Below are 26,389 nucleotides of genomic sequence, written 5' to 3' on the forward strand. Positions count from 1 at the left end.
GTTGCTTTCCCCAAAACAGATGACGGCCACTGCTTAGGTGCAGGAGAATTAACATTTAAGAAGGCACACTCCTGTCATTCAGTGGAAGCTCTGTCAATGGGCAGAGTGTGGAAAAGCTCTGGAGAGTGAAGTCACATTTCAGTGTTATCATCATCATGAGCCCCACAGGAACCTCACTATTCTCAAAGGGGAATTGGCACACTTCAGGAAGGAGCTGCCCCCCACCCCACCCTCAAGCTTGGTGCTTCAACTGATGGCAACAGAGCTATGGATACAGATTTCTGTTATTAATCAACTTTTTTTTTCATAATGCATTGAACAGTAAGCTGAAGTCTAAGTTGTTCATTGTTTTGGCAAAATGATTTGTAGTATTTTGTTTTAAATATTACATTCCTTCAGATCCAGCCAATGGGGTTCGTTCCCTCCAGATGGTTGGTGACATCAGAGGTGTGTCTCTGGTGCAACACAGAGAATGGAGCATCACTAAAGGTTCATTCAAAGTCCTTTTGTCAGGCAGTGACCACAGAACACTGGAGTCAGTGTGGGAAACTCAGATTCTCTCTCTACTCACACTGACTAGCAGTGACTAAACATCTGCTACATCTGGACACAGCAGTGGGTCATTTTATTTTAGTGACTAAATATGTACAATTCTCAATGAAAATAATTTTTCAATAAACCCTCCATCCATGTTTCACAATTGAAAAAACAAGATCAATGAAACATCATCATGGAATTGTCAATGATCCAACAAAATAGTCTGTTACCAATAAACAAACACATTCAATTATATCAAATGAAAAGTTACTGTAGAATTACAATTTAAATGTACATTAACTAAGTTATTGATGTGCTGTAAGTTTTGGCAGTTAGTGTTTACTCGTTGATTTTAAAATGGTTTTATCGCAGTGTTTACCCACTTAAAACCAAGGGTGAGTATCAGAAGTGTGTGGTAAGGAGATGGACACGTGCTCTATCAAACTAGTTGATCCCAGCATCAGGCTGCAGATCTGATCTATTTACAGGGTCACTACTTTCCCAGATTCACACAGAGTTTCTATCCATCAGCCCCCAGCCTCCACCTGTTCCCCTGAGATCTAACTATTGTCCCCCAGCAAAAAGAACATGCAGCATGTGGCCGCTTCGTATTTCTCATTGTCCTCCATTGATCTCTGATTGGTTCAGACTGTGGGAATCCCCAACCAGACCAAGACTCACACATTCATATTCAGATTGGGGACTATATATAGGAGAGCTGAAGCCAGGAGAGATCAGATTCTCTCGACAGAGACCTCTGCAACACAGTGATCCAGACATGGCACCTACAATCACTTCAGCAAGGACTTCTTCTGAGGAGCATCTGACTCTGACTCACAAGGTAAATTCAGGACTCAACTTCACAGTGACTTTTTTATTCACATCAGTTTGAAATGTTAAAGCTACTTAACATTCAATGTACTCATAACTATTTTTCTCTCTCTGCAGCTCAGAAAACCACAGGTGGAGAAGTTACGCCGAGAGCGAATCAACAGCAGCATCGAGCAGCTCAAGTCTCTGCTGGGTCCAGAGTTCCTCAAACAACCGTCTGACTCCAAGATGGAGAAAGCAGACATCCTGGAGATGACCGTTTACTTCCTGAGACAGCAGCAGCTCTATCAACATGTCAGCTGCTCCCCCTCTTCATCAGCCGTCACTCAGGGTTACTCCAGGTGTGTCCAAGAGACGCTCCACTTCCTGTGTAAAGATGAGGTGAAGACACCGTCCCAGAGAAGACTGCTGGACCACTTCCACAACATGCAGCCATCCTCCGATACAAGGCTGAGTGAGGCTGCTCTGATTCAGAACAACTCTCCTCTCCACACCAGCATCACCAAAGAGATGAGTCCAGACAACAGCGCCCCCTGGAGGCCCTGGTAGAAACCTACAGCCTGATGCTGCAACACGAGGCCATGTTGACCATGTTGGTCGAAGTTGATTGTCATAGTACATCGTCAAGTAAAAGTTAAATATTGAGATAGTTTGATATTCAAACTTGTTTATAGATGATCTAGTATCAAATGAAGCATGTTTTCTGCTTTTTCTTGTAACATTTGCCTCAAACTATATTTTATTGATTGACCTTCAATCTTCTGGCAAAGTTCTGTCTTCTAAGAAAATGATAAAACATTGCAACATGTTTTATGTTGAAAGAATTTTTTTTTTTTTTTGGATGATCATATTGATCAAATATTTTTCTGTTCCTTGTGTAAACATATCACCAAAATGGCCTTGATCTCATAGTTTAATCTGTGATGATCAAAGTCTGATCTGTTGAAAGATCAATATCTTTATTCCATCCTTTAATTTGAATCTTTTTTTTTAACCATAATGATGTCACACTGTGTAGTGACATGTGTTTATTAAAACAATGTTCATCTTTATTCTCCATGAGCCTAATTGTCCTCAGTGGATATTAACCCTCTTTAATTGCTATGTGATAATAAATACTGGATCTGTTTTAAGATCAATTTATATCTTTAAATGTTTAAATTCTCTGTGAATTATGATTTCTGATTTGAAGAGTCTTATTTTCCTCATAATTTATTTTAAAAGTATTTCCCATGTCTTCTATGAAGACAGCTGTTTACTGTATCAGCTTTACTCCGTTTGAGTACAATGTTTTTTGAAATGATTTCGAAGATGTTGTTGTGATGTATCATCCTGTATATTTGCCTTCAGTGGAAGGTAATATATTATTCTCAAACATTCAGTCTGTTTGAATAAACAAACATGAACTGCAAACTTTCTCCTCTTTACTCATTTATTTATCCATTAATCAATACTGTTCTCAAAGACGAATTAGAAATTATGATAAATGTGAATTGCATTTGTTAACGTACATTATTTACAATTTAAATTACTTCTCCTACTTCTGCAAAGAAATGTATGTACTAATTTCGTATCAATTAATAATCAACAGCATTTTATTAGAATCTCTGTTTATATATCATTACCAAGCAGTGGATGGGTTGTTGTGACCAAACCACTGGAGATTTTGTGACATTACTCTGATCAGTCATATCATGTAGTTGCATTCCAGATAGAACATCTTGTGTCATCGCAAAAGTTATTTTCACGTCAGCTGATTTGTCTTCCTGAACAGTGACTGCACACTGTGTATCTCATGTGTTTTGGAATAAGAAACACTTCTATTGTCCTTCTAATCAAATCAGTGAATGGTGAGATTGTGGGAAACCAGTGGAAGCTCACTCACAGAGCCCCTGTGGTACAACAGAACTCAGAAACTTGAACCTGGTGACAGGGGTTAAAGGGGCTCTCTGAAAAGAAACCTTCTTTATGGTTTCCCTTTGTTTGTCTTTAATACTTTGAGGAGAATGTGGTGGAAAAATCACCTTGGATAAGAGGTCCTTTAATTTAAGATAATTTATTATAAAAAAGACCTGAGTTTGTCTCTGCAGAGGACAATACTAGCTAACTACAAAGATACATACCCTTTTATAGTATGTAGTCGTGGGGTGTGCCCCGAGCAGAATATTCCAACAATTCATCTGATTAAATACTACTGTCTACCAGGCATTGAGCAAAAAAAGCCACGCTCAAACCACTATTTTAATAGCTAATGTGTTGCGCTAAGCACATTCTGTAACTTATCCACTACATAATTCCCCACTATTGGGGCTTTCAAGCCCCAAACATTAATTTCCTGCAAAGCCATTGAGTACATATCTCCTGAAGCAAGTCTTCAGGGGCTTTTTTGCTTACCTGTGTTACATGTTATGCAAATACATTCTTAATCATAGTTATATGTGATTATCAGAAGAAAATGTCTGTACTAAAAATAAAAATAACCAAAACCAATGTGGTATAAACAAAAAAGATTACCAAATATAAGTCTCACTTATGGCGGGTGTGTTGACCAAATATGTGGTGTGAGGCTGGCCGGAAGGTACAGACTGGAACTCTTTTGATACATGTCTTCTTGAATACAAACTGGAACTATTTTGATACATGTCTTCTTGAATACAAACTGGAACTCTTTTGACACTGCGATCTATGGGATGTACAGAGGCCATATCTATTCTGTTATGAGGATTTTCTGTAAGAGTAATTAGCCCACAAATACTTGATTAAACTCACCTTCGGTGTTTCAACACAGATCCCTCGTTGTTGATACAGAATGTCTTCCTGCACGTCACTTTGTTGGAGCTTGGCACACTACTGTTGGAGTAGGACACTGCTTCCACACATTAGATTCCACTGCAGATGTAAGCTCTGCAGTGGGGAAATGTAGATTTCCTCACTGTATGTCGTCATCGCTGTCAATATCAGTGTCCGGCATTGGATACAGGATAGGTATAGGATACAAATGTATCATCATCTACTTACGTAGTCAGGGTGCGGATCACCAGGTTTCTCAGAACAAGGATACAACAACAGAAAAGTATCCCCACTGCCAGCAGGCAGATTCCTGCTGCTGCTAATATCTTCAACAGGCCGGGTTCCCCATCGTGTGAAGTTTAGTTCTACCTGGGTGAACCAGTCTTCCACTGGCAGGCTGCTGCTAGAATGCTGGGTATGTGTCTGGCCAATCCTTCCAAATCCATGGATCCCCATGGAATGTAATTGAGATTTAGCTGGTGCCTTAAGGCAGGCAAGCCTGAATCTCTTGCCGGGCTCGTTAGGACCAATGTTTCATGAACCACTCCTTTTTCTAATTCCGCTTTCCCTACTCCCATATTTAATGGTGGCAGAGATCGTGTCATCGGCCTCACTTCCTCATTCCTTCTCTGTTTATTTTGTCGTTCCTTCTTTGCTGCGCCTTCAATCTGCCTCTCGAGGTTATACATCTGTGTGAGGGTTTTCGTTTAATTTAATCTCTTGAATTGAATTTCAACGCAGAGAGGCAAAGATGTTTTTTCGCCTCTCGTTTACTTTCCTCTTTTTATTCTCCGAAATATTGTCTGTTCCCTTCTTCAGCCCTTTCTAGATCCTCTATGTCACTTTCATCGCCTTATCCTCCTTCTCCATCCTTAATTTGTTCCTTGACATGTCTGTGGTATCCTGTTGCCCCCCTTTCTATTATTTTTGGCATTGTTTTGTTAGTTTTTCCATTCCTCAGATTAAATGTATTTCCCACCAGCTCACTCCCTAAACCTTCACATTGTTCCCTTCACTCTTCTTCACTAGGGTATAGATTTAACAATCAATTAAGTTAATTTAAGTTAATATTTTTATTGGAATTTGTGCTTAGTAAAGAGGGGATGGGGTAGAATGCTGGCTAGGTGTTGGGACAATCCTTCCAAATCCATGGATCCCAATGGAATATAATTGAGATTTTGTCCTTTCGCCAGTAGGGGGAGCTGGTGTCTTATGGCAGGCAAGCCTCTGGGCAGGCTCTTCAGGACCAATGTTTCATGAACCACTCCTTTTTCTAATTCCGCTTTCTCTACTCTCATATTTAATGGTGTCAATCAGCCTCACTTCCTTACCCCTTCTCTGTTTACTTTGTTGTTCCTTCTTTGCTGTGCCATCTATCTGCCTCTCGAGGTCACACATCTGTGGGAGGGTTCGTTTAAGTCTATCTCTGCCTCTCTGCATTAAATTTCAAACAGTTTTTTTGCTTCTTGTTTACTATCCTCTTTTTCTTCTCCAAAATATTGTCTGATATCTTCTTCAGCCCTTACTAGATGCTCTATGGCACTTTCATCACCTTGTCCTCCTTCTCTCTCCTTAATTTGTTCCTTGACATGTCTGTGGTATCCTGTTGCTCTCTTTTATTATTTTTGGCTTTGTTTTATAAGTTTTTCCATTCCTCAGATTAAATGTATTTCCCACCAGCTCGCTCCCTAAACTTTCAAATTGTTCCCTTAACTCTTCTTCACTAGCGTATAGATTTCCTGTTTGTTTTTCTGAGTGTAATTCATAGTCTCCAAACACGGTTCATTTTTGTTATTGGCATTTGTGCTTAGTAGGGAGGGGGTGGTGCTTTGTATTTATTTTTTTCATCTATCATGTCCCTGATATGTTTTTTCGTGGCACTTCTAAGTTTGCCCCCCTGTGTTTTGAATATTGTTATCACATATTATTTCTCTTTTCCTTTTTTCCTCTCTCTTTTTGTTTTTTTTCCGTGGACTTATGATTCTTTTACAGGATGTCCATTTCCGCACACACATCAACGTCAATGTCAAATGTTCCTTTCACTGGCCATAGGGTAGGGTTATACTTTGTTCTTTTATCCCATTTCTTGCCAATTCTTGGATGTCTTTTGATAATAGGGGGTGTTGTTTTGTTAATATCCCGACAGCAGTTGACACTTTTTTCATTACCATTATTCATTTAGCGCTTAATAACTCTCTATTCTGTATTCTCTTTACTATATTTCTCCATCTAACCAACAATTCAGAGCCAATTGTTATCTGCTTACTGGCACCGTTACTTAAAAGCCCCGCCCCGTTTTTTCCCTGTTCTGAGTGAAAACATTTTTTTCTAAAGAAACTTATTAGAAGTCAGTTCAATTTTTTTTTAATTTATACATTTTCTCCACCCTACTATTCCCATTAGTTGCTTTTTATTGCTTTCCAAAAATTGTTATTCTTCTTTTATTTATTATTTGAATTTATTTGTGCTTCAGTTGGTTCAAGCAGATTTGACGCTTACCCTAACAAGCCCACCTTATTTGTTATTTTTCAGCTTTCCCAAGGGTCAGATAGCTTTAACGATATTCTATCCCTGTTATCACTTACAAGACTCATATAGTGGTTATTTTTTTCCCCAGAAGGTTAGGTCTCCTGGAGAACAGACTCGTTTGTTTAAGATCCCAAAATGCAGGATGAGAAGCGAACCACTCCTACCGGCCACCTTTGCCATACATCTGTAACAAATGCGGAGATCCAGAGAGGGTGCGCTACTCCTCCCCACCTGACTCCTCTTCAGAATTTAGAAAGTAATTATTCTTGCCCTACTCTTTCTTCTAATAAACCAGAAATACTGTTAAAAACAGACACATCTTCCTTGTTTGTTTCTTAATAATATTTTGTTCTATGGAATATCTCAGTTTCTGAAGCATAAATCTTTTCTGTGTATTCCTATCTCTCCTTTTTTGTCTATTTTTGGCAGCTGCCCAATTTTTCACACTTCCTCCTGTACTTTGCTTCAGGGCCAGTATTGGCTATTTTATTATCAGTCTGCTTTTTAGAGCAGGAACTTTGTTTTATTACTTGAGTTTCTCAACTCATTCTAATTTTGATTATACTTTTATAGTCCTTGGGCTTCTGACTCACTTGCAATTCACCAAGGATATCAAACCTCTCTCGCTACAGTATAGGTGTACAACCAGACCACATTTCCAGGACAAAAAACCTGTAAGTTCAATAATCAGCTTCAAAATTACAAAATTATTTCCAGACTCAAACCTTTTAACCTTTCTCGTGGGGCACGGACAATACAATAACCACTAGTCTTATCTCTCTCCGTCGGGCTACAGACCCTCGCTTCCATCTGTCTTTCCCATTTTCACCTAGGCTATTTTGGTTTGGAAAAAAATGTCTTTTTCTCTTTTTTTTAATATTTTATTTTGCAAGTTCCTCTTCTCCACTGCATTAATTCTTTGTTTGGAGAGCCAAATTGAATCTGGTCTTACCCATATCGTCAGAGAAATAAACAGCAGAATCCTACCCCGAAATTGAAATGAAATGAGCAAAGCGCTTACTTTGGCCAATTTTTTTTCGATCTGCGGGAAGGATTGGCGCCCCAACTACAACAGTGCCTGGAGAAATGTCCTTCTTTTTGCTCTTTTTCAAATCCTGTTCGTGACAAATATGTGGTGGAAAAATCCCCTTACAGAAGAGGTCCTTTAATTTAAGGTCATTTATTATAAAAAATATCTGAGTTTGTCTCCGCAGAGGACAAGACTTGCTAACTAAACAGCTGTATACCCTTTTATAGTATCTAGTAGTGGAGTATGTCCATAGCAGAACTAGATTCCAACAATTCATCTGATTAAATAGTTCTGTCTACCAGATTGGTTTATCTCTTGGGAGTGGCATTGAACGAGAAAGCTATGCTCAAACCATTATTTCAAAAGCCAATGTGTTGTGCTCAGCACATTCTGTAACTCATCCACTACGAGAATTTGGACATTCAAAAATCAATCATGGTGTTTCACAGATTATTTGTAATTTTTCCAATTTCTATGTACTTCCATGAGAAAATGTATATTCGTTTCACATTCATGTCCATCACAACCTCTCAACCACATAACCGCATCTACATTTTTTTGGGAACACAATAACAAGATTCCAGGCGGGTCACTATCCTGATATATGTGACAGATTTCCATTGGACATTTGTCACGAGAACTGTATTTAAAAACGTCTAAGCTATTAAGTTATTAATTGTATTGGCAAAATTGTTTTAAATATTACATTCCCTCAGATCCAGCCAATGAGGTTCGTTCCCTCCAGATGGTTGTTGACATCAGAGGTGTGTCTCTGGTACAACACAGAGAATGGAGCATTACTAAAGGCCCATTCAAAGTCCTTTTGTCAGGCAGTGATCACAAAACACTGGAGTCAGTGTGGGAAACTTAGATTCTCTCTCTACTCACACTGAATTGCAGTGACTAAACATCTGCTACATCTGGACACACAGCAGTGGGTCATATCATTCTAGTGACTGAATATGTACAATTTTCTATGAGGAACATTTTTCAATAAGACCTCCATCCATGTTTCACAATTGAAATAACAAGGTCAATGAATTTAGAGATCATCATGGATTGATTGATGACAAAATAGTCTGTTACTACTTAACAAACACATTCAATGAAACGTCACTGTAGAAATACAATTTTAAGCTACATTAACTAAGTTATTGGTGAGCTCAAAGTTTCTTCAGTTATTGTTTACTCATTGATTTTAAAAGTGTTTTATCGCAGTGTTAACCCACTAAAAACCAAGGGTGAGTGTCAGAAGTGTGTGGTAAGGAGATGGACACGTGCTTTATCAAACGAATTGATCCGAGATCAGGCTGCAGATCTGATCTCTTAACAGGGTCACTACTTTCCCAGATTCACGCAGAGGTTTTCTCCATCAGCCCCTAGTCTCCACCTGACCCCTGAGACCTAACTATTGTCCCCCAGCAATAAGAACATGCAGCATGTGGCCGCTCCATATTCCTCATTGTCCACCATTGATCTCTGATTGGTTCAGACTGTGGGAATCTCCAACCAGATCAAGATCCAGACATTCATATGCAGATTGGGGACTATATGTAGGAGAGCTGATGCCAGGAGCGATCAGATTCTCTCGATAGAGACCTCTGCAACACAATGATCCAGACATGGCACCTACAATCACTTCAGCAAGGACTTCTTCTGAGGAGCATCTGACTCTGACTCACAAGGTAAATTCAAGACTCAACTTCACAGTGACTTTTTTATTCGCGTCAGTTTGAAATGTGAAAGCTTTACTTAACATTCCATGTACTCATAACTATGTTTCTCTTTCTGCAACTCCTTTTCATCAGCCGTCACCCAGGGTTACTCCAGGTGTGTCCAAGAGACGCTCCACTTCCTGTGCAAAGATGAGGTGAAGACACCGTCCCAGAGAAGACTGCTGGACCACTTCCACAACATGCAGTCATCCTCTGATACAAGGCTGAGTGAGGCTGCTCTGATTCAGAACAACTCTCCTTCCCAGACCAGCATCACCAAAGAGAAGAGTCCAGACAACAGCGCCCCCTGGAGGCCCTGGTAGAAACCTACAGCCTGATGCGACAAGATGGGGCCATGTAGTATCAAGTAGAAGTTAAATAACGAGATTGTTGAGTTTGATTTTCAATCTTTTGTTGAGATGATGCTTCTTCAGGAATCCAAAGCATGTTGCATGCTGCAACACAAGGCCATGTTGACCATGTTGGTCAAAGTTGACTGTCATCGTACAGCGTCAACTAAAAGTTAAATATTTAGATAGTTTGATATTCAAACCTGTTTATAGAATAGTATCTATCTTGTAACAAATTAAGCTTGTTGTACTGCCATTTTTTGTAACATATTGCCTCAAATATCTGTTGTTACAGGCTGTGTATCTGAGAAAACTTATTTTATTGATTGATCTTCAATCTCCCTTTTGCAAAGTTCTGTTTTCTCAGAAAACGAAAAAGCTTTGCTACATTTTCTTTTATTTTATAAGAAAACAAGTTTTTATTTGATGATCATATTGATTGAATATTTTTCTGTTCTTTGTGTGAAAATGTCACAAAAATGGCCTTGATCTCATACTTTCATCTGTGATGATCAAAGACTGATCTGTTGAAAGATCAACATCTTTATTCCATCCTTTAATTAAAATGTTTTTTTAACCTTGTGATGTCACACAGTGTAGTGACATGTTGGTTATTATGACAATGTTCATCTTCATTCTCCATGAGCCTAATTGTCCTAGTGGATATGAACCTTCTTTAATTAATATGTGATAATAAATTCTGGATCAGTTTTAAGATATTTTTTATTTATTTAAATGTACAAATTAAATGTGAAGAGTAAGAGTAATATTTACCAATAATTTTGTTTATACTATTTTTTTTTTAATTATTTCCCATGTCTTCTATGAAGACAGCTGTTTAACTGTATCAACTTTACTCTGTTTGAGTACAATGTGTTTTGGAAATGTTTTCCAAGATGTTGCTCTGATGTATCATCACGTATATTTGCCTTCAGTTGAAGGTTATTATTGTGAAACATTTAGTCAGTTTGAATAAACAGACACAAACTGCAAATTTTCTTCTCTTTACTCATTTATTTATCCATTAATCAAAATGTTCTCAAACACAATTGAGAAAGTATGATATGAGTGAATAGCATTTGTTAACTAACATTATTTAATATTTAAATCACTTCTACTACTTCTGTGAAGAAATGCATGTACCAATTTTCACTATTTCATAATGAACGGGATTTTATTTGATTCTCTGTTTATATCTCATGACCAAGCAGCAGATGGACTTTTGTGACCAAACCACTGAAGATTGTATGACATCACTCTGATGAGTCATCTCAGGTAGTTGCATTCCAGATTGAACATCTTGTGTCGTAGAAAAAGTTATTTTGACGTCAGCTGATTTGTCTTCCTGAACAGTGACGTCACACTGTGCATCTAATGTGTTTAGTCACAAGCCACACTTCTATTGTGCTTCTAATGAAAACAGTGAATTGAGAGAGTGTGGGAAACCAGTGGAAGCTCACTCACAGAGCCCCTGAGGGACAATAGACTCAGAACCTTTAACCTGAGATAGACAGAGGTTAAAGGGGAGTGTGGCTCTCTGAAAGAAACCTTCTAAGATGTTTCTCTTTTTTTATCTAAAATACTTTGAGGAGAATTTTAATATTCAAAAAAACATTCCGTCGTGTTTCTAAGATTCTTTGGAATTTTTCAATTTCTATGTACTTACATTAGAATTAAATAAAATGTATATTCATTTCACATTCAATGTCCCTGACAACCTCTGAAATATATACTGATCAGTCAGAACATTAAAACCACCACTAATAACAACATATATTGTGTAGGTCCCCCTCTTGCGCCAAAACATCTCTGGCCCGTCGAGGCATGGACTCTATCAGATAGGACCCTAACCCCAGCCATCCAGATGATATTGAAGAAAATGTGATTCATCTGACCAGGCCACCTTCTTCCATTTATCCATGGTCCAGTTCTGATGCTCACGTGCCCATTGTCTGCGCTTTCAGCGGTGGGCAGGGGCCAGCATGGGGACTCTGACCATTCCGAGGCTACGCCGCCTCATTCGCAGCAAGCTGTGATGCATTGTGTGTCCTGACACCTTTCTTTCACAGCCAGCATTAACTTTTTCAGCAGTTTGTGCTTCAGTTGCTCTTCTGTGGGGTCAGACAAGAGGGGCTACATTTCACTGCCCATGTGCATAATTGAGCCCATGGGCGCCCATGACCCAGGACCACTTTTGTAGGTACTAACCACTGCATACCGAGAACACCCCACAAGACCTGTAATTTTGGAGATGCTCTGAACCAGTCGTCTAGCCATCATAATTTGGCCCTTGTCAAAGTCACTCAGATCCTTAAGCTTGTTCATTTTTCCTGCTTCCAACACATCAACTTCAACAACTGACTGTTCACTTGCTGCCTAACATATTCAACCCCTTGGCTGGTGCCATTGGAATGAGAGGATCAATGTTATTCACTTAATCTGTCACTGGTTTAAATGTTGTGGCTGATTGGTGTATAACTACAGTGGTATCTCAGCTTAGAACTGCATCTACTTACGACCAATCCAAGATACGAGTAGCGATAGTCACAAAAATTTGTATGACTTGCTCCAAAATACGACCTTGGAAATTTGCAGTTGGCGCGTCGGCGGACAGTCAGCAGTCAGTCAGCAGGCGACCAACATCAATGTGCAAGTAATCCCTGGCTTATCGATATTTTTTTCATATTTACTGTGTTTGTGCTGTGTATTTTGTTTATATTCACCCTTGATGATTTTATAATTTATATGGGAAAAATTGCTTCGACATACGGCTGTTTTAACAAACGACCATTCTTATAGAAAGAATTACAGTCTTAAGTCGAGGTACCACTGTACATCACTATTTTTTGCGAACACAATAACTAGATTCCAGGTGGGTGACTTCCCAGATCTTTGTGATGGATTTTAGTTGGACATTTGTCACCAGAAATTGGCGACAATTGTCACAAATTGCATTAAAAAAACATATGTTTGTTTAGTTGTGTATGAACATGATTCCAGTGTAGAGATTCACTGTTCCTGCTGAGTGAATTGTTGGTTCCATAGAATATCTCCCTGTTGCGTTCCCCAAAACAGATGATGGCCACTGCTTAGGTGCAGGAGAATTTGCATTAAACAAGGCACACTCCTGTCATTCAGTGGAAACTCTGTCAATGGGCAGAGTGTGGGAAAGCTCTGGAGAGTGAAGTCACATTTCAGTGTTATCATCATCATGAGCCCCACAGGAACCTCGCTATTCTCAAAGGGGAATTGGCACACTTCAGGAAGGAGCTGCCCCACACCCCACCCTCAAGCTTGGTGCTTCAACTGATGGCAACAGAGCTATGGATACAGATTTTTATTGTTAATTTTTTTTTTCATAATGCATTGAACAGTAAGCTGAAGTATAAGTTGTTTATTTTTTTGCCAAAATTGTTTGTAGTATTTTGTTTTAAATAATAGATTCCTTCAGATCCAGCCAATGGGGTTCTTTCCCTCCAGATGGTTGGTGACATCAGAGGTGTGTCTCTGGTGCAACACAGAGAATGGAGCATCACTAAAGGTCCATTCAAAGTCCTTTTGTCAGGCAGTGACCACAGAACACTGGAGTCAGTGTGGGAAACTCAGATTCTCTCTCTACTCACACTGAATAGCAATGACTTAACATCTGCTACATCTGGACACAACAGTGGGTCATTTCATTCTCGTGACTAAATAGGTACACTTCTCTCTGAAGAACATTTTTCAATAAAACCTCCATCCATGTTTCACAATTTAAATAACAAGGTCAACAAATTTAAAGATTATCATGTATTAATCAATATTTTAATAAAATAGTCTGTTATGACTTAACAAACACATTAAAAGAAAAGTCACTGTAGAAATACTATTTAAATGTACATTAACTAAGTTATTGGTGAGCGATAAGTTTCTGCAGTTAGTGTTTACTCATTGATTTCAAAAATGTTTTATCGCAGTGTAAACCCACTAAAAACCAAGAGTGAGTATCAGAAGTGTGTGGTAAGGAGATGGACACGTGCTCTTTCAAACTCGTTGATCCCAGCATCAGGCTGCAGATCTGATCTCTTTACAGGGTCAATACTTTCCCAGATTTACGCAGAGTTTCTATCCATCAGCCCCCAGCCTCCACCTGTTCCCCTGAGATCTAACTATTGTCCCCCAGCAATAAGAACATGCAGCATGTGGCCGCTTCGTACTCCTCATTGTCCTCCATTGATCTCTGATTGGTTCAGACTGTGGGAATCTCCAACCAGACCAAGACTCACACATTCATATGCAGATTGGGGACTATATATAGGAGAGCTGAAGCCAGGAGAGATCAGATTCTCTCGACAGAGACCTCTACAACACAGTGATCCAGACATGGGACCTACAATCACTTCAGCAAGGACTTCTTCTGAGGAGCATCTGACTCTGACTCACAAGGTAAATTCAAGACTCAACTTCACAGTGACTTTTTATTCACATCAGTTTGAAAAGTTAAAGCTACTTAACATTCAATGCGCTCATAACAAAGTTTCTCTCTCTGCAGCTCAGAAAACCCCAGGTGGAGAAGTTACGCCGAGAGCGAATCAACAGCAGCATCGAGCAGCTCAAGTCTCTGCTGGGTCCAGAGTTCCTCAAACAACCGTCTGACTCCAAGATGGAGAAAGCAGACATCCTGGAGATGACCGTTTACTTCCTGAGACAAACGCACTCATGCTCCTCTTCATCAGCCGTCACTCAGGGTTACTCCAGGTGTGTCCAAGAGACGCTCCACTTAATGTCCAAAGATGAGGTGAAGACACCGTCCCAGAGAAGACTGCTGGACCACTTCCACAACATGCAGTCATCCTCTGATACAAGGCTGAGTGAGGCTGCTTTGATTCAGAACAACTCTTCTCTCCAGACCAGCGTCGTCAAAGAGAAGAGTCCAGCCAACAGCGCCCCCTGGAGGCCCTGGTAGAAACCTACAGCCTGATGCTACAACAAAAAGGCCATGTTGACCATGTTGGTCAAAGTTGACTGTCATAGTACAGCCTCAAGTAAAAGTTAAATATTTAGATAGTTTGATATTCAAACTTGTTTATAGAATAGTATCTATCTTGTCACAAATGAAGCTTGTTGTACTGCTATTTCTTCTAACATATTGCCTCAAATATCTGTTGCTACAGGCTGTATTACAGAGAAAACATATTTTATTGATTGATCTTCAATCTCCCTTTGGCAAAGTTCTGTTTTCTCAGAAAACGATAAAGCTTTGCTACATTTTCTTTTATGTTGAAAGAAAACAAGTTTTAATATTTTTAAAATAACAATTTTTTTTGTTCTTTGTGTGAACAACCCACCAAAATGGCCTTGATCTCATAGTTTAATCTGTGATGATCAAAGTCTGATCTGTTGAAAGATCAACATCTTTATTCCATCCTTTAATTTAAAGGTTTTTGTAAAGCTTACTGATGTCACACTGTGTAGTGACATGTTATTATTAGTGACAGGTCATTATGACAATGTTCATCTTTATTCTCCATGAGCCTTATTGTCCTGAGTGGATATTAATCCTCTTAAATAATCTTTAATAAATACTGGATCTGTTTTAAGATCATTTTTATTTATTTTTATGTTAAAATTAACTGTGAATTATGATTTCTGATATGAAGAGTAATATTTACTCATCATGTTGTTTATTTTAATGTATTTTAAAAGTATTTCCCATGTTTTCTATGAAGACAGCTTTTTACTGTATCACCTTTACTCAGTTTGAGTACAGTGTTTTTTGGAAATGTTTTCGAAGATATTGCTGTGATGTATCATCACATATATTTGCCTTCAGTTAAAGGTTATTATTGTGAAGCATTCAGTCTGTTTGAATAAACAAAAATGAACCGCAAATGTTCTTCTCTTTATTCAAGATTCAAGATTCAAGAGGTTTATTCTTCACATACATATACATACTTTCATACATATATGCAGTGAAATGTAATGCAACGCACCCGGTGATAACACACAATATGTCCTAGGAAAAATTTATTTCTAATAGACCAACTAACTGACTCCTAAAACGTTATACAGTAAGTCGAATACTTATAGAATATGAAATAAAATGGAATAGATAGAGGTAATATGCTTATGTATATGGAATAGGCTATTATGTATATACAGATATGTGCATTAAAGTGGCATGTGAATTAAAGTGGCATGTGAATAAAGTGAGGTAGTGCTTGGGATAATACAGCACAGTATACAACAGTACGGCATCACGAACAACCCTGAACAGTGACACAGTATGCGGTACAGTATGCTACATATAGTACAGTAAGGTAGTGGAGCATATGTGTGTGGCTCAGTGAGGACCCCTGGTGAGGTCAGCATTGACAGTTCTAATGGCTTGCGGGAAAAAACTCTGTCTCAGTCTCTCTGTTATCGCTGTGTGACTGCGGAGGCACTTGCCTGACCGCAGCAGCTGAAACAGTCCGTTGTTGGGGTGATGAGGATCCTTCATGATCCTGCGGGCTCTGCTACTACACCTCCTGGTGTATAACTCCTGCAAGGGGGGGAGGGTAGTTGCAGTGGTACGTTCGGCTGAACACACCACCCTCTGCAGGGCCCGCCTGTCCTGAGCAGTACAGTTCCCAAACCAGGCAGTGATGTTGCCTGTCAGGATGCTCTCCACTGCTCTTGAGGATCCTCACTGAGACCCGGAATTTCCTCAGCTGCCTGAGGTGGTAAAGACGCTGCCTCGCCTTTCTCACCAGAGTGTCTGTTTGTAAAGTCCATGTTAAGTCCTCTGTGATGTGGACTCCGAGGTAATTGAAGCTGCTCACCCTGTCAACAGAAGTCCCATTAATCGCCAAGGGTGTGTGCGTCCTCGATTGTGATCCTTGCCTAAAGTCCACAATCAGCTCCTTAGTTTTGCTGACGTTCAGGTGTAGGCTGTTGTCCTGGAACCAGAGTGACAGGTCAGCCACCTCCTCGCGGTAGGCCTTCTCATCGCAGTCAGTGATCAGGCCCACGACCACGGTGTCGTCAGCTAACTTGACGATGGTGTTGGAGCTGGACCTGGCCACACAGTCATGTGTGTACAAGGAGTACAGTAGGGAGCTGAGGATGCAGCCCTGGGGGGATCCTGTATCAGGGTGAGGGAGCTTGGCATGTGCTTCCCCACCCTGACCACCTGGGGGCGGGCTGTGAGGAAGTCCAGGATCCAGGCACACAGCGGAGCATTCAGTCCAAGCTCCTTCAGCTTGACAGCCAGTCTGGTGGGGACTATGGTGTTGAAAGCTGAACTATAATCGATGAACAGCATTCTCACATAGGCCCCCTTCTGGCCATCCAGGTGCATGAGCATGGTGTGCAGTACCTGGGAGACCGCGTCATCCGTGGATCTGTTCTGCCGGTACGCGAACTGCAACGGGTCCAAGGTGTGGGGGAGGGAGGCGCAGATATAATCCTTAATCAGCCTCTCAAAACACTTCATGACCGCCGAGGTGAGGGCCACCGGACGGTAGTCATTCAGGCAGGCAGGAGAGGAGATCTTTGGGACAGGAACGACGGTGGACCTCTTGAAGCAGGACGGGACCACTGATTCAGCCAGGGAGATGTTGAATATTGTAGTGAACACCGGAGCTAGCTGGTTAGCACAGGTTTTCAGTACTCATTTATTACTCATTTATTTATCCTTGAATCAAAATGTTCTCATACACAATAGAGAAATTATGATAAATGTGAATAGCATTTGTTAACTAAATCACGTATATTTAAATTCAGTTGAAGGTTATTATTGTGAAACATTTAGTCAGTTTGAATAAACAGACACAAACTGCAAATTTTCTTCTCTTTACTCATTTATTTATCCATTAATCAAAATGTTCTCAAACACAATTGAGAAAGTATGATATAAATGAATAGCATTTGTTAACTAACATTATTTTCAATTTAAATCACTTCTTCTGAGAAGAAATGTATGTACCAAATTTAACTATTTAATAATGAACAGGATTTGATTTGATTCTCTATTTATATCTCATGACCAAGAAGCAGATGGGCTGTTGTGACCAAACCACTGAAGATTTTATTACATCACTCTGATGAGTCATTTCAGGTAGTTGCATTCCAGATTGAACATCTTGTGTCGTAGTAAAAAGTTATTTTGACGTCAGTTGATTTGTCTTCCTGAACAGTGACGTCACACTGTGCACCTAATGTGTTTGGTCCTTGGACACACTTCTATTGTGCTTCTAATGAAAACAGTGAATGGAGAGAGTGTGGGAAACCAGTGGAAGCTCACTCACAGAGCCCCTGAGGGACAATAGACTCAGAACCTTTATCCTGAGAAAGACAGAGGTTAAAGGGGAGTGTGGCTCTCTGAAAAGAAACCTTCTTAACTGTTTTACTTTGGGGTTTTTAAAATACTTTAAGGAGTATTATGATATTCAAAAAAGCATTACATTGTGTTTCTAAGATAGTTTGAAACTGTTCAATTTCTATATTCTTAAAATTAGACTTATATCAAATGTATATTCATTTCACATTCACTGTCCCTCAAAACCTCTGAAATATATTCTGATCATCCAGAACATTAAAACCACCACAAATTACCACTAATATTGTGTACAAGACCTCTGAAGGGTGTCTTGTGGTATCTGAGTTAATTGTTGGTTCCATAAAAAATGTCCCTGTTGCTTTCCCCAAAACAGATGACGGCCCCTGCTTAGGTGCAGGAGAATTAACCTTTAAGAAGGCACACTCCTGTCATTCAGTGGAAGCTCTGTCAATGGGCAGAGTGTGGAAAAGCTCTGGAGAGTGAAGTCACATTTCAGTGTTATCATCATCATGAGCCCCACAGGAACCTCACTATTCTCAAAGGGGAATTGGCACACTTCAGGAAGGAGCTGCCCCACACCCCACCCTCAAGCTTGGTGCTTCAACCGAAAGCAACAGAGCTATGGATACAGATTTCTGTTGTTATTTTTTTTCATAATGCATTGAACAGTAAGCTCAAGTATAAGTTGTTTATTTTTCTCTGGAAAACTTGTTTGTAGTATTTTGATTAAAATATCCCAGTCCTTCGGATCCAGCCAATGGGGTTCTTTCCCTCCAGATGGTTGGTGACATCAGAGGTGTGTCTCTGGTGCAACACAGAGAATGGAGCATCACTAAAGGTTCATTCAAAGTCCTTTTGTCAGGCAGTGACCACAGAACACTGGAGTCAGTGTGGGAAACTCAGATTCTCTCTCTACTCACACTGACTAGCAGTGACTAAACATCTGCTACATCTGGACACACAGCAGTGGGTTGTATCATTATATTAACTAAATATGTACAATTCTCAATGAAAATCATTTTTCAATGAACCCTCCATCCATGTTTCACAATTGAAATAAACAAGATCAAAAAATTTAAACATCATCATGAATCGATCAATATTATAACAAAAGAGTCTGTAACAAATTAACACATTAAATGAAAAGTTACTGTAGAGATAGAATTTAGAGATACATTAACTAAGGTATTGATTTGCTGTAAGTTTTGGCAGTAAGTGTTCACTCATTGATTTTAAAAGTGTTTTATCGCAGTGTTAACCCATTAATCTGCACCAGGCTGCAGATCTGATCTCTTTACAGGGTCACTACTTTCCCAGATTCACACAGAGGTTCTATCCATCAGCCCCCAGCCTCCACCTGTTCCCCTGAGATCTAACTATTGTCCCCCAGCAAAAAGAACATGCAGCATGTGGCCGCTTCGTACTCCTCATTGTCCTCCCTCGATCTCTGATTGGTTCGGACTGTGGGAATCTCCAACCAGACCAAGACTCACACATTCATATGCAGATTGGGGACTATATATAGGAGATCTGAAGCCAGGAGAGATCAGATTCTCTCGACAGAGACCTCTGCAACACAATGATCCAGACATGGCACCTACAATCACTTCAGCAAGGACTTCTTCTGAGGAGCATCTGACTCTGACTCACAAGGTAAATTCCGGACACAACTTCACAGTGACTTTTTTATTCACATCAGTTTGAAAAGTTAAAGCTACTTAACATTCAATGTACTCATAACTATGTTTCTCTTTCTGCAGCTCAGAAAACCACAGGTGGAGAAGTTACGCAGAGAGCGAATCAACAGCAGCATCGAGCAGCTCAAGTCTCTGCTGGGTCCAGAGTTCCTCAAACAACCGTCTGACTCCAAGATGGAGAAAGCAGACATCCTGGAGATGACCGTTCACTTCCTGAAACAGCAGCAGCTCTATCAACACGTCAGCTGCTCCCCCTCTTCATCAGCCGTCACTCAGGGTTACTCCAGGTGTGTCCAAGAGACGCTCCACTTCCTGTGCAAAGATGAGGTGAAGACACCGTCCCAGAGAAGACTGCTGGACCACTTCCACAACATGCAGCCATCCTCTGATACAAGGCTGAGTGAGGCTGCTCTGATTCAGAACAACTCTCCTCTCCACACCAGCATCACCAAAGAGAAGAGTCCAGCCAACAGCTCCCCCTGGAGGCCCTGGTAGAAACCTACAGCCTGATGCTGCAACACGAGGCCATGTTGACCATGTTGGTCAAAGTTGATTATCATAGTACAGCCTCAAGTAAAAGTTAAATGTTTGGATAGTTTGGTATTCAAACTTGTTTAAAGATGATCTAGTATCAAATGACGCATGTTCTTCTGCTTATTCTCGTAACATATTGCATCAAATGCCTGTTGTTTCAGGCTGTGCATCTGAGAAAGCTTTATTTTATTGATTGATCTTCAGTCTTCTTTTGGCAAAGTTCTGTTTTCTAAGAAAATGATAAAACTTTGCTACATTTTCTTTTATGTTGAAAGTAAACAAGTTTTTTTTGATGATCAAATTGATCAAATAGTTTTCTGTTCCTCGTGTGAACATGTCACTAAAATGGCCTTGATCTCATAGTTTAATCTGTGATGATCAAAGTCTGATCTGTTGAAAGATCAATATCTTTATTCCATCCTTTCATTTAAAGGTTTTTGTAAACCTTACTGATGTCACACTGTGTAGTGACTCGTGGTTATGATGACAATGTTCATCTTTATTCTCCATGAGCCTTATTGTCCTGACTGGATATTAACCCTCTTTAATTACTATGTGATAATAAATACTGGATCTGTTTTAAGATCATTTTTATTTCTTTAAATGTTCAAATTCTCTGTCAATTATTATTTCTGATATGAAGAGTAATATTTACTCATCATGTTGTTTATTTGAATGTATTTTAAAAGTATTTCCCATGTCTTCTATGAAGACGGCTGTTTACTGTTTCACCTTTACTCTGTTTGAGTACAATGTTTTTTGGAAATGTTTTCCAAGATGTTGTTGTGATGTGTCATCACGTATATTTGCCTTCACTTGAAGGTTACATATTAGTCTGGAACATTCAGTCTGTTTTAATAAACAAACATGAACTGCAAACTTTCTCCTATTTACTCATTCATTTATCCATGAATCAAAATGTTTTCATAGACGAATGAGAAATTATGATCAATTTCAATTGCATTTGTTAACTGACATTATTTTCAATTTAAATCACTTCTACTCCTTCTGAGAAGAAATGTGTGTGCCAATTTTACCTATTTGATAATGAACAGGATTTTATTTGATTCTCTGTTTATATCTCATGACCAAGCAGTGGATGGGCTGTTGTGACCAAACCACTGGAGGTCGTATGACATCACTCTGATGAGTCATCTCAGGTAGTTGCATTCCAGATTGAACATCTTGTGTCGTAGTAAAAGTTATTTTGACGTCAGCTGATTTGTCTTCCTGACCAGTGACGTCACACTGTGCACCTAATGTGTTTGGTCCTTGGACACACTTCTATTGTGCTTCTAATGAAAACAGTGAATGGAGAGAGTGTGGGAAACCAGTGGAAGCTCACTCACAGAGCCCCTGAGGGACAATAGACTCAGAACCTTTAACCTGAGATAGACAGAGGTTAAAGGGGAGTGTGGCTCTCTGAAAAGAAACCTTCTTAACTGTTTCTCTTTGTTTGTCTTGAATACTTTGAGGAGAATTTGGACATTCACAAAAAAAATCATGGTGTTTCTCAGATTATTTGTGATTTTTCTATTTCTGTGTACTTCCATGAGCCTTATGTCAAATGAATATTAATTTCACAATCACTGTCCATCACAACCTCTGAAATATATAACTGCATCTGAATTTCTTTTGGGACCCCAATAACTGGATTCCAGTTGGGTCACTTCCCAGATCTATGTGGCAGATTTCCATTGGACATTTTGTTACCTGAAATTGGAGACATTTGTCGCAAACTGTATAAAAAGGTGTATATTTGTTTGGTTGTGTATGAACATGATTCCAGCGTAGAGATTCGCTGTTCCTGCTGTATTTATTGTTGGTTCCATAAAAAAATCTCCCTGTTGCTTTCCCCAAAACAGATGACGGCCACTGCTTGCGTGCAGGAGAATTAACATTTAACAAGGCACACTCCTGTCATTCAGTGGAAGCTCTGTCAATGGGCAGAGTGTGGGAAAGCTCTGGAGAGCGAAGTCACATTTCAGTGTTATCATCATCATGAGCCCCACAGGAACCTCGCTATTCTCAAAGGGGAATTGGCACACTTCAGGAAGGAGCTGCCCCCCACCCCACCCTCAAGCTTGGTGCTTCAACTGATGGCAACAGAGCTATGGATACAGATTTTTATTGTTAATTTTTTTTTTCATAATGCATTGAACAGTAAGCTGAAGTATAAGTTGTTTATTTTTCTGGGCGAAACTTGTTTGTAGTATTTTGTTTTAAATTTTACATTCCTTCGGATCCAGCCAATGGGGTTCGTTCCCTCCAGATGGTTGGTGACATCAGAGGTGTGTCTCTGGTGCAACACAGAGAATGGAGCATCACTAAAGGTTCATTCAAAGTCCTTTTGTCAGGCAGTGACCACAGAACACTGGAGTCAGTGTGGGAAACTCAGATCCTCTCTCTACTCGCACTGACTAGCAGTGACTAAACATCTGCGACATCTGGACACACAGAAGTGGGTCGTATCATTCTCGTGACTAAATATGTACAATTCTCTATGAAGAACATTTAAAAAATAACCTTCCATCGATTTTTCACAATTTAAATAAAAAGGTCAATTATTAATTGATTAATTGTTACAGATATAGTACACACTGTTATGAACTCGGATGGCCAACAGTGCATACTATAAAGACAGAAAAGGTGTTTTGTGTTTAAAAAAATGCAGTCACTTATCCCAGATACCTACTCAGAGAGTGTAAATATTGTGATGAACTCGTTTGTACTCGGAAAGTGTTGCTTGCCACAGAGTTTTTGGCATATCGCACATGTAATTCCCAAATTACGAGCATTTTCATCAAAGTTTGCACGGAAGGGCAAACAAGGTATTTTCAGCAAATTTAAAGGCTGATAAGGCATTATAAGTAAAAGATTCCGTCATTAGTCCAGATGCCCAACTCAGATATAGTACATACTGTTATGAACTCGTATATACTCGGAAAGTATTGTTTACCACACAGTTTTTGCACATCTAACAAGTATTTCACAAATTACGAGGATTTTCAAAAGTGTGTATGCATGGCCAACAAGGCATTTATCGCTCATTTTAATTAATTAATTCAAAGATCATCACTGATTTATCAATTTTACAACAAAAGTGTCTGTTACTAATTAACAAACACATTTAACAGTGAAAAGTCACTGTAAAAATACAATTTAAAGGTACATTAACTAAGGTATTGATTTGCTGTAAGTTTTGGCAGTAAGTGTTCACTCATTGATTTTAAAAGTGTTTTATTGCAGTGTTAACCCATTAAAAACCAAGGGTGAGTATCAGAAGTGTGTGGTAAGGAGATGGACACGTGCTCTTTCAAACTAGTTGATCCCAGCATCAGGCTGCAGATCTGATCTCTTTACAGGGTCACTACTTTCCCAGATTCACACAGAGGTTCTATCCATCAGCCCCCAGCCTCCACCTGTTCCCCTGAGATCTAACTATTGTCCCCCAGCAATAAGAACATGCAGCATGTGGCCGCTTCGTACTCCTCATTGTCCTCCCTCGATCTCTGATTGGTTCGGACTGTGGGAATCTCCAACCAGACCAAGACTCACACATTCATATGCAGATTGGGGACTATATATAGGGGAGCTGAAGCCAGGAGAGATCAGATTCTCTCGACAGAGACCTCTGCAACACAGTGATCCAGACATGGCACCTACAATCACTTCAGCAAGGACTTCTTCTGAGGTGCATCTGACTCTGACTCACAAGGTAAATTCAAGACTCAACTTCACAGTGACTTTTTTATTCACATGAGTTTGAAATGTTAACGCTATACTTATCATTCCATGTGCTCATAACTATGTTTCTCTTTCTGCAGCTCAGAAAACCACAGGTGGAGAAGTTACGCAGAGAGCGAATCAACAGCAGCATCGAGCAGCTCAAGTCTCTGCTGGGTCCAGAGTTCCTCAAACAACCGTCTGACTCCAAGATGGAGTCAGCTGTCAATCAGAGTTCCTCCAGATGTGTCCAAGAGACGCTCCACTTCCTGTGCAAAGATGAGGTGAAGACACCGTCCCAGAGCAGACTGCTGGACCACTTCCACAACATGCAGCCATCCTCCGATACAAGGCTGAGTGAGGCTGCTCTGATTCAGAACAACTCTCCTCTCCTCACCGGCATCACCAAAGAGAAGAGTCCAGCCAACAGCGCCCCCTGGACGCCCTGGTAGAAACCTACAGCCTGATGCTGCAACACAAGGCCATGTTGACCATGTTGGTCAAAGTTGACTGTCATAGTACAGCCTCAAGTGAAAGTTAAATATTGAGATAGTTTGGTATTCAAACTTGTTTATAGATGATCTTGTATGAAACGAAACATCTTCTTCCGTTATTTCTCGTAACATATTGCATCAAATGCCTGTTGTTTCAGGCTGTGTATCTGAGAAAACTTTATTTTATTGATTGATCTTCAGTCTTCTTTTGGCAAAGTTCTGTTTTCTAAGAAAATGATAAAACTTTGCTACATTTTCTTTTATGTTGAAAGAAAACAAGTTTTTATTAGATGATCATATTGATCAAATATTTTTCTGTTCCTCATGTGAACATGTCACTAAAATGGTCTTGATCTCATAGTTTAATCTGTGATGATCAAAGTCTGATCTGTTGAAAGATCAACATCTTTATTCCATCCTTTCATTGAAAGGTTTTTGTAAACCTTACTGATGTCACACTGTGTAGTGACATGTGGTTATGATGACAATGTTCATCTTTATTCTCCATGAGCCTTATTGTCCTGACTGGATATCAACCTTCTTTAATTACTATGTGATAATAAATACTGGATCAGTTTTAAGATCATTTTTTTAAATGTTAATCATCAAATTCACTGTGAATTATGATTTCTGATAAGAAGAGTAGTATTTACTAATCATGTTGTTGATTTCATGTATTATAAAAATATTCCCACATCTTCTATGAAGACAGCTGTTTACTGTTTCACCTTTACTCTCTTTGAGTACAACGTTTTTTGGAAATGTTTTCCAGTTTGTTGTTGTGATGTGTCATCACGGATATTTGCCTTCAGTTGAAGGTTATTATTGTGAAACATTCAGTCTGTTTGAATAAACAAACTTAACCTCCAACATTTCTTGTTATTTCTTTTTTTTCCACCAAATTAGTTGTCATCATACAGCTATTGAGCAACATATTTAAATAAATGTATGTATCATCATCCTACTATAATCAACATCTGACGTGAAACCCCAGGATGAAAGAACACCAAGCACTTGCTGGATTTATCTCGAAAACAGATTTAAATTCAGAATGATTGTTTGAACTCAGTCGGACCATATTTGTACAGTAGGTATATATTCGCTGTTTGTCATCCAAACATTAAAAATTCAAGGTTTTGTAACACAGGCCAAAAAAAAATATTGAAGTTTGCAGTAAAATCAACCATTTTATTCTAATCTGTATATCATTGTCAAATTATCTGTCAACTGACGAATTACATTTCAAATATCATACATCAAGCGTTATTATAATCTAAAAGTGCACGTTATGCCTTCTTTCAAAATGACTTATGACCAAAACATTTCATAAGAAATGTTGACAGCGTCACGTTTTACATTTTTACACCTTTACACTCTACCCAGGATCATCTTTAGCTTTGTTTGTTTGTACACAACTCTGAGATGTCCTCAATGGTGGGAGGAATGTTGGAAACTGCTTGTGTGGGGATGAATTTGCATTTAACAAGGCACACGCCCCATTGTCGTGTGGGAGCTCTGTGAATGGACAGAGTGTGGGAAAGCTCTGGGGAGAACAGTCACAGTTCAGTGTGATTAGCATCACCAACCCCAGCAGCAGTGACCCCCTCCCCAAGGGGAAGTGGAGCACTTCAGGAAGCAGCTGTCCCACACACCCAAAAATGATGTTCAACCATCAGATTTTCAGCCAATGGGGTTCTTTCCCTCCAGATGGTTGGTGACATCAGAGGTGTGTCTCTGGTACGACACAGAGAATGGAGCATCACTCAAGGTCCATTCAATGTCCTCTTTATTCAGACCACAGAACACTGCCGTCAGTCTGGGAGAGTTTTCCCAACGTGGAGCAGTCGCAGAAGA

General features: G+C 39.5%; 4 protein-coding genes across 4 annotated transcripts; all 4 read left to right on the forward strand.

Annotated features, from left to right (window-relative positions):
* Positions 1-1,264: 1,264 nt before the first annotated feature.
* LOC307230222 (transcription factor HES-5-like) lies at positions 1,265-1,917 on the forward strand (the record flags this gene model as incomplete). The annotated part of the gene is made up of 2 exons (XM_080000457.1): positions 1,265-1,378; positions 1,486-1,917. Exons 1-2 carry the CDS (start codon positions 1,316-1,318, stop codon positions 1,915-1,917), a joined length of 495 nt encoding a protein of 164 aa, XP_079856583.1. The 5' UTR covers positions 1,265-1,315.
* Positions 1,918-13,262: 11,345 nt separating this feature from the next.
* LOC307230628 (transcription factor HES-2-like) lies at positions 13,263-14,727 on the forward strand (the record flags this gene model as incomplete). The annotated part of the gene is made up of 3 exons (XM_080001064.1): positions 13,263-13,375; positions 14,015-14,207; positions 14,314-14,727. 3 exons carry the CDS (start codon positions 13,263-13,265, stop codon positions 14,725-14,727), a joined length of 720 nt encoding a protein of 239 aa, XP_079857190.1.
* Positions 14,728-19,623: 4,896 nt separating this feature from the next.
* On the forward strand, positions 19,624-20,276 carry LOC307230221 (transcription factor HES-5-like; the record flags this gene model as incomplete). Its single annotated transcript, XM_080000456.1, has 2 exons — positions 19,624-19,737; positions 19,845-20,276. Exons 1-2 carry the CDS (start codon positions 19,675-19,677, stop codon positions 20,274-20,276), a joined length of 495 nt encoding a protein of 164 aa, XP_079856582.1. The 5' UTR covers positions 19,624-19,674.
* Positions 20,277-23,919: 3,643 nt separating this feature from the next.
* Positions 23,920-24,493, forward strand: LOC307230629 (uncharacterized protein; the record flags this gene model as incomplete). Its single annotated transcript, XM_080001065.1, has 2 exons — positions 23,920-24,033; positions 24,143-24,493. Exons 1-2 carry the CDS (start codon positions 23,971-23,973, stop codon positions 24,491-24,493), a joined length of 414 nt encoding a protein of 137 aa, XP_079857191.1. The 5' UTR covers positions 23,920-23,970.
* Between the last annotated feature and the right edge of the window lie 1,896 nt (positions 24,494-26,389).

The sequence above is a fragment of the Zeus faber genome (genome assembly GCF_960531495.2).
Source record: "Zeus faber genome assembly, chromosome: 5".
Lineage (NCBI taxonomy): Eukaryota > Metazoa > Chordata > Actinopteri > Zeiformes > Zeidae > Zeus > Zeus faber.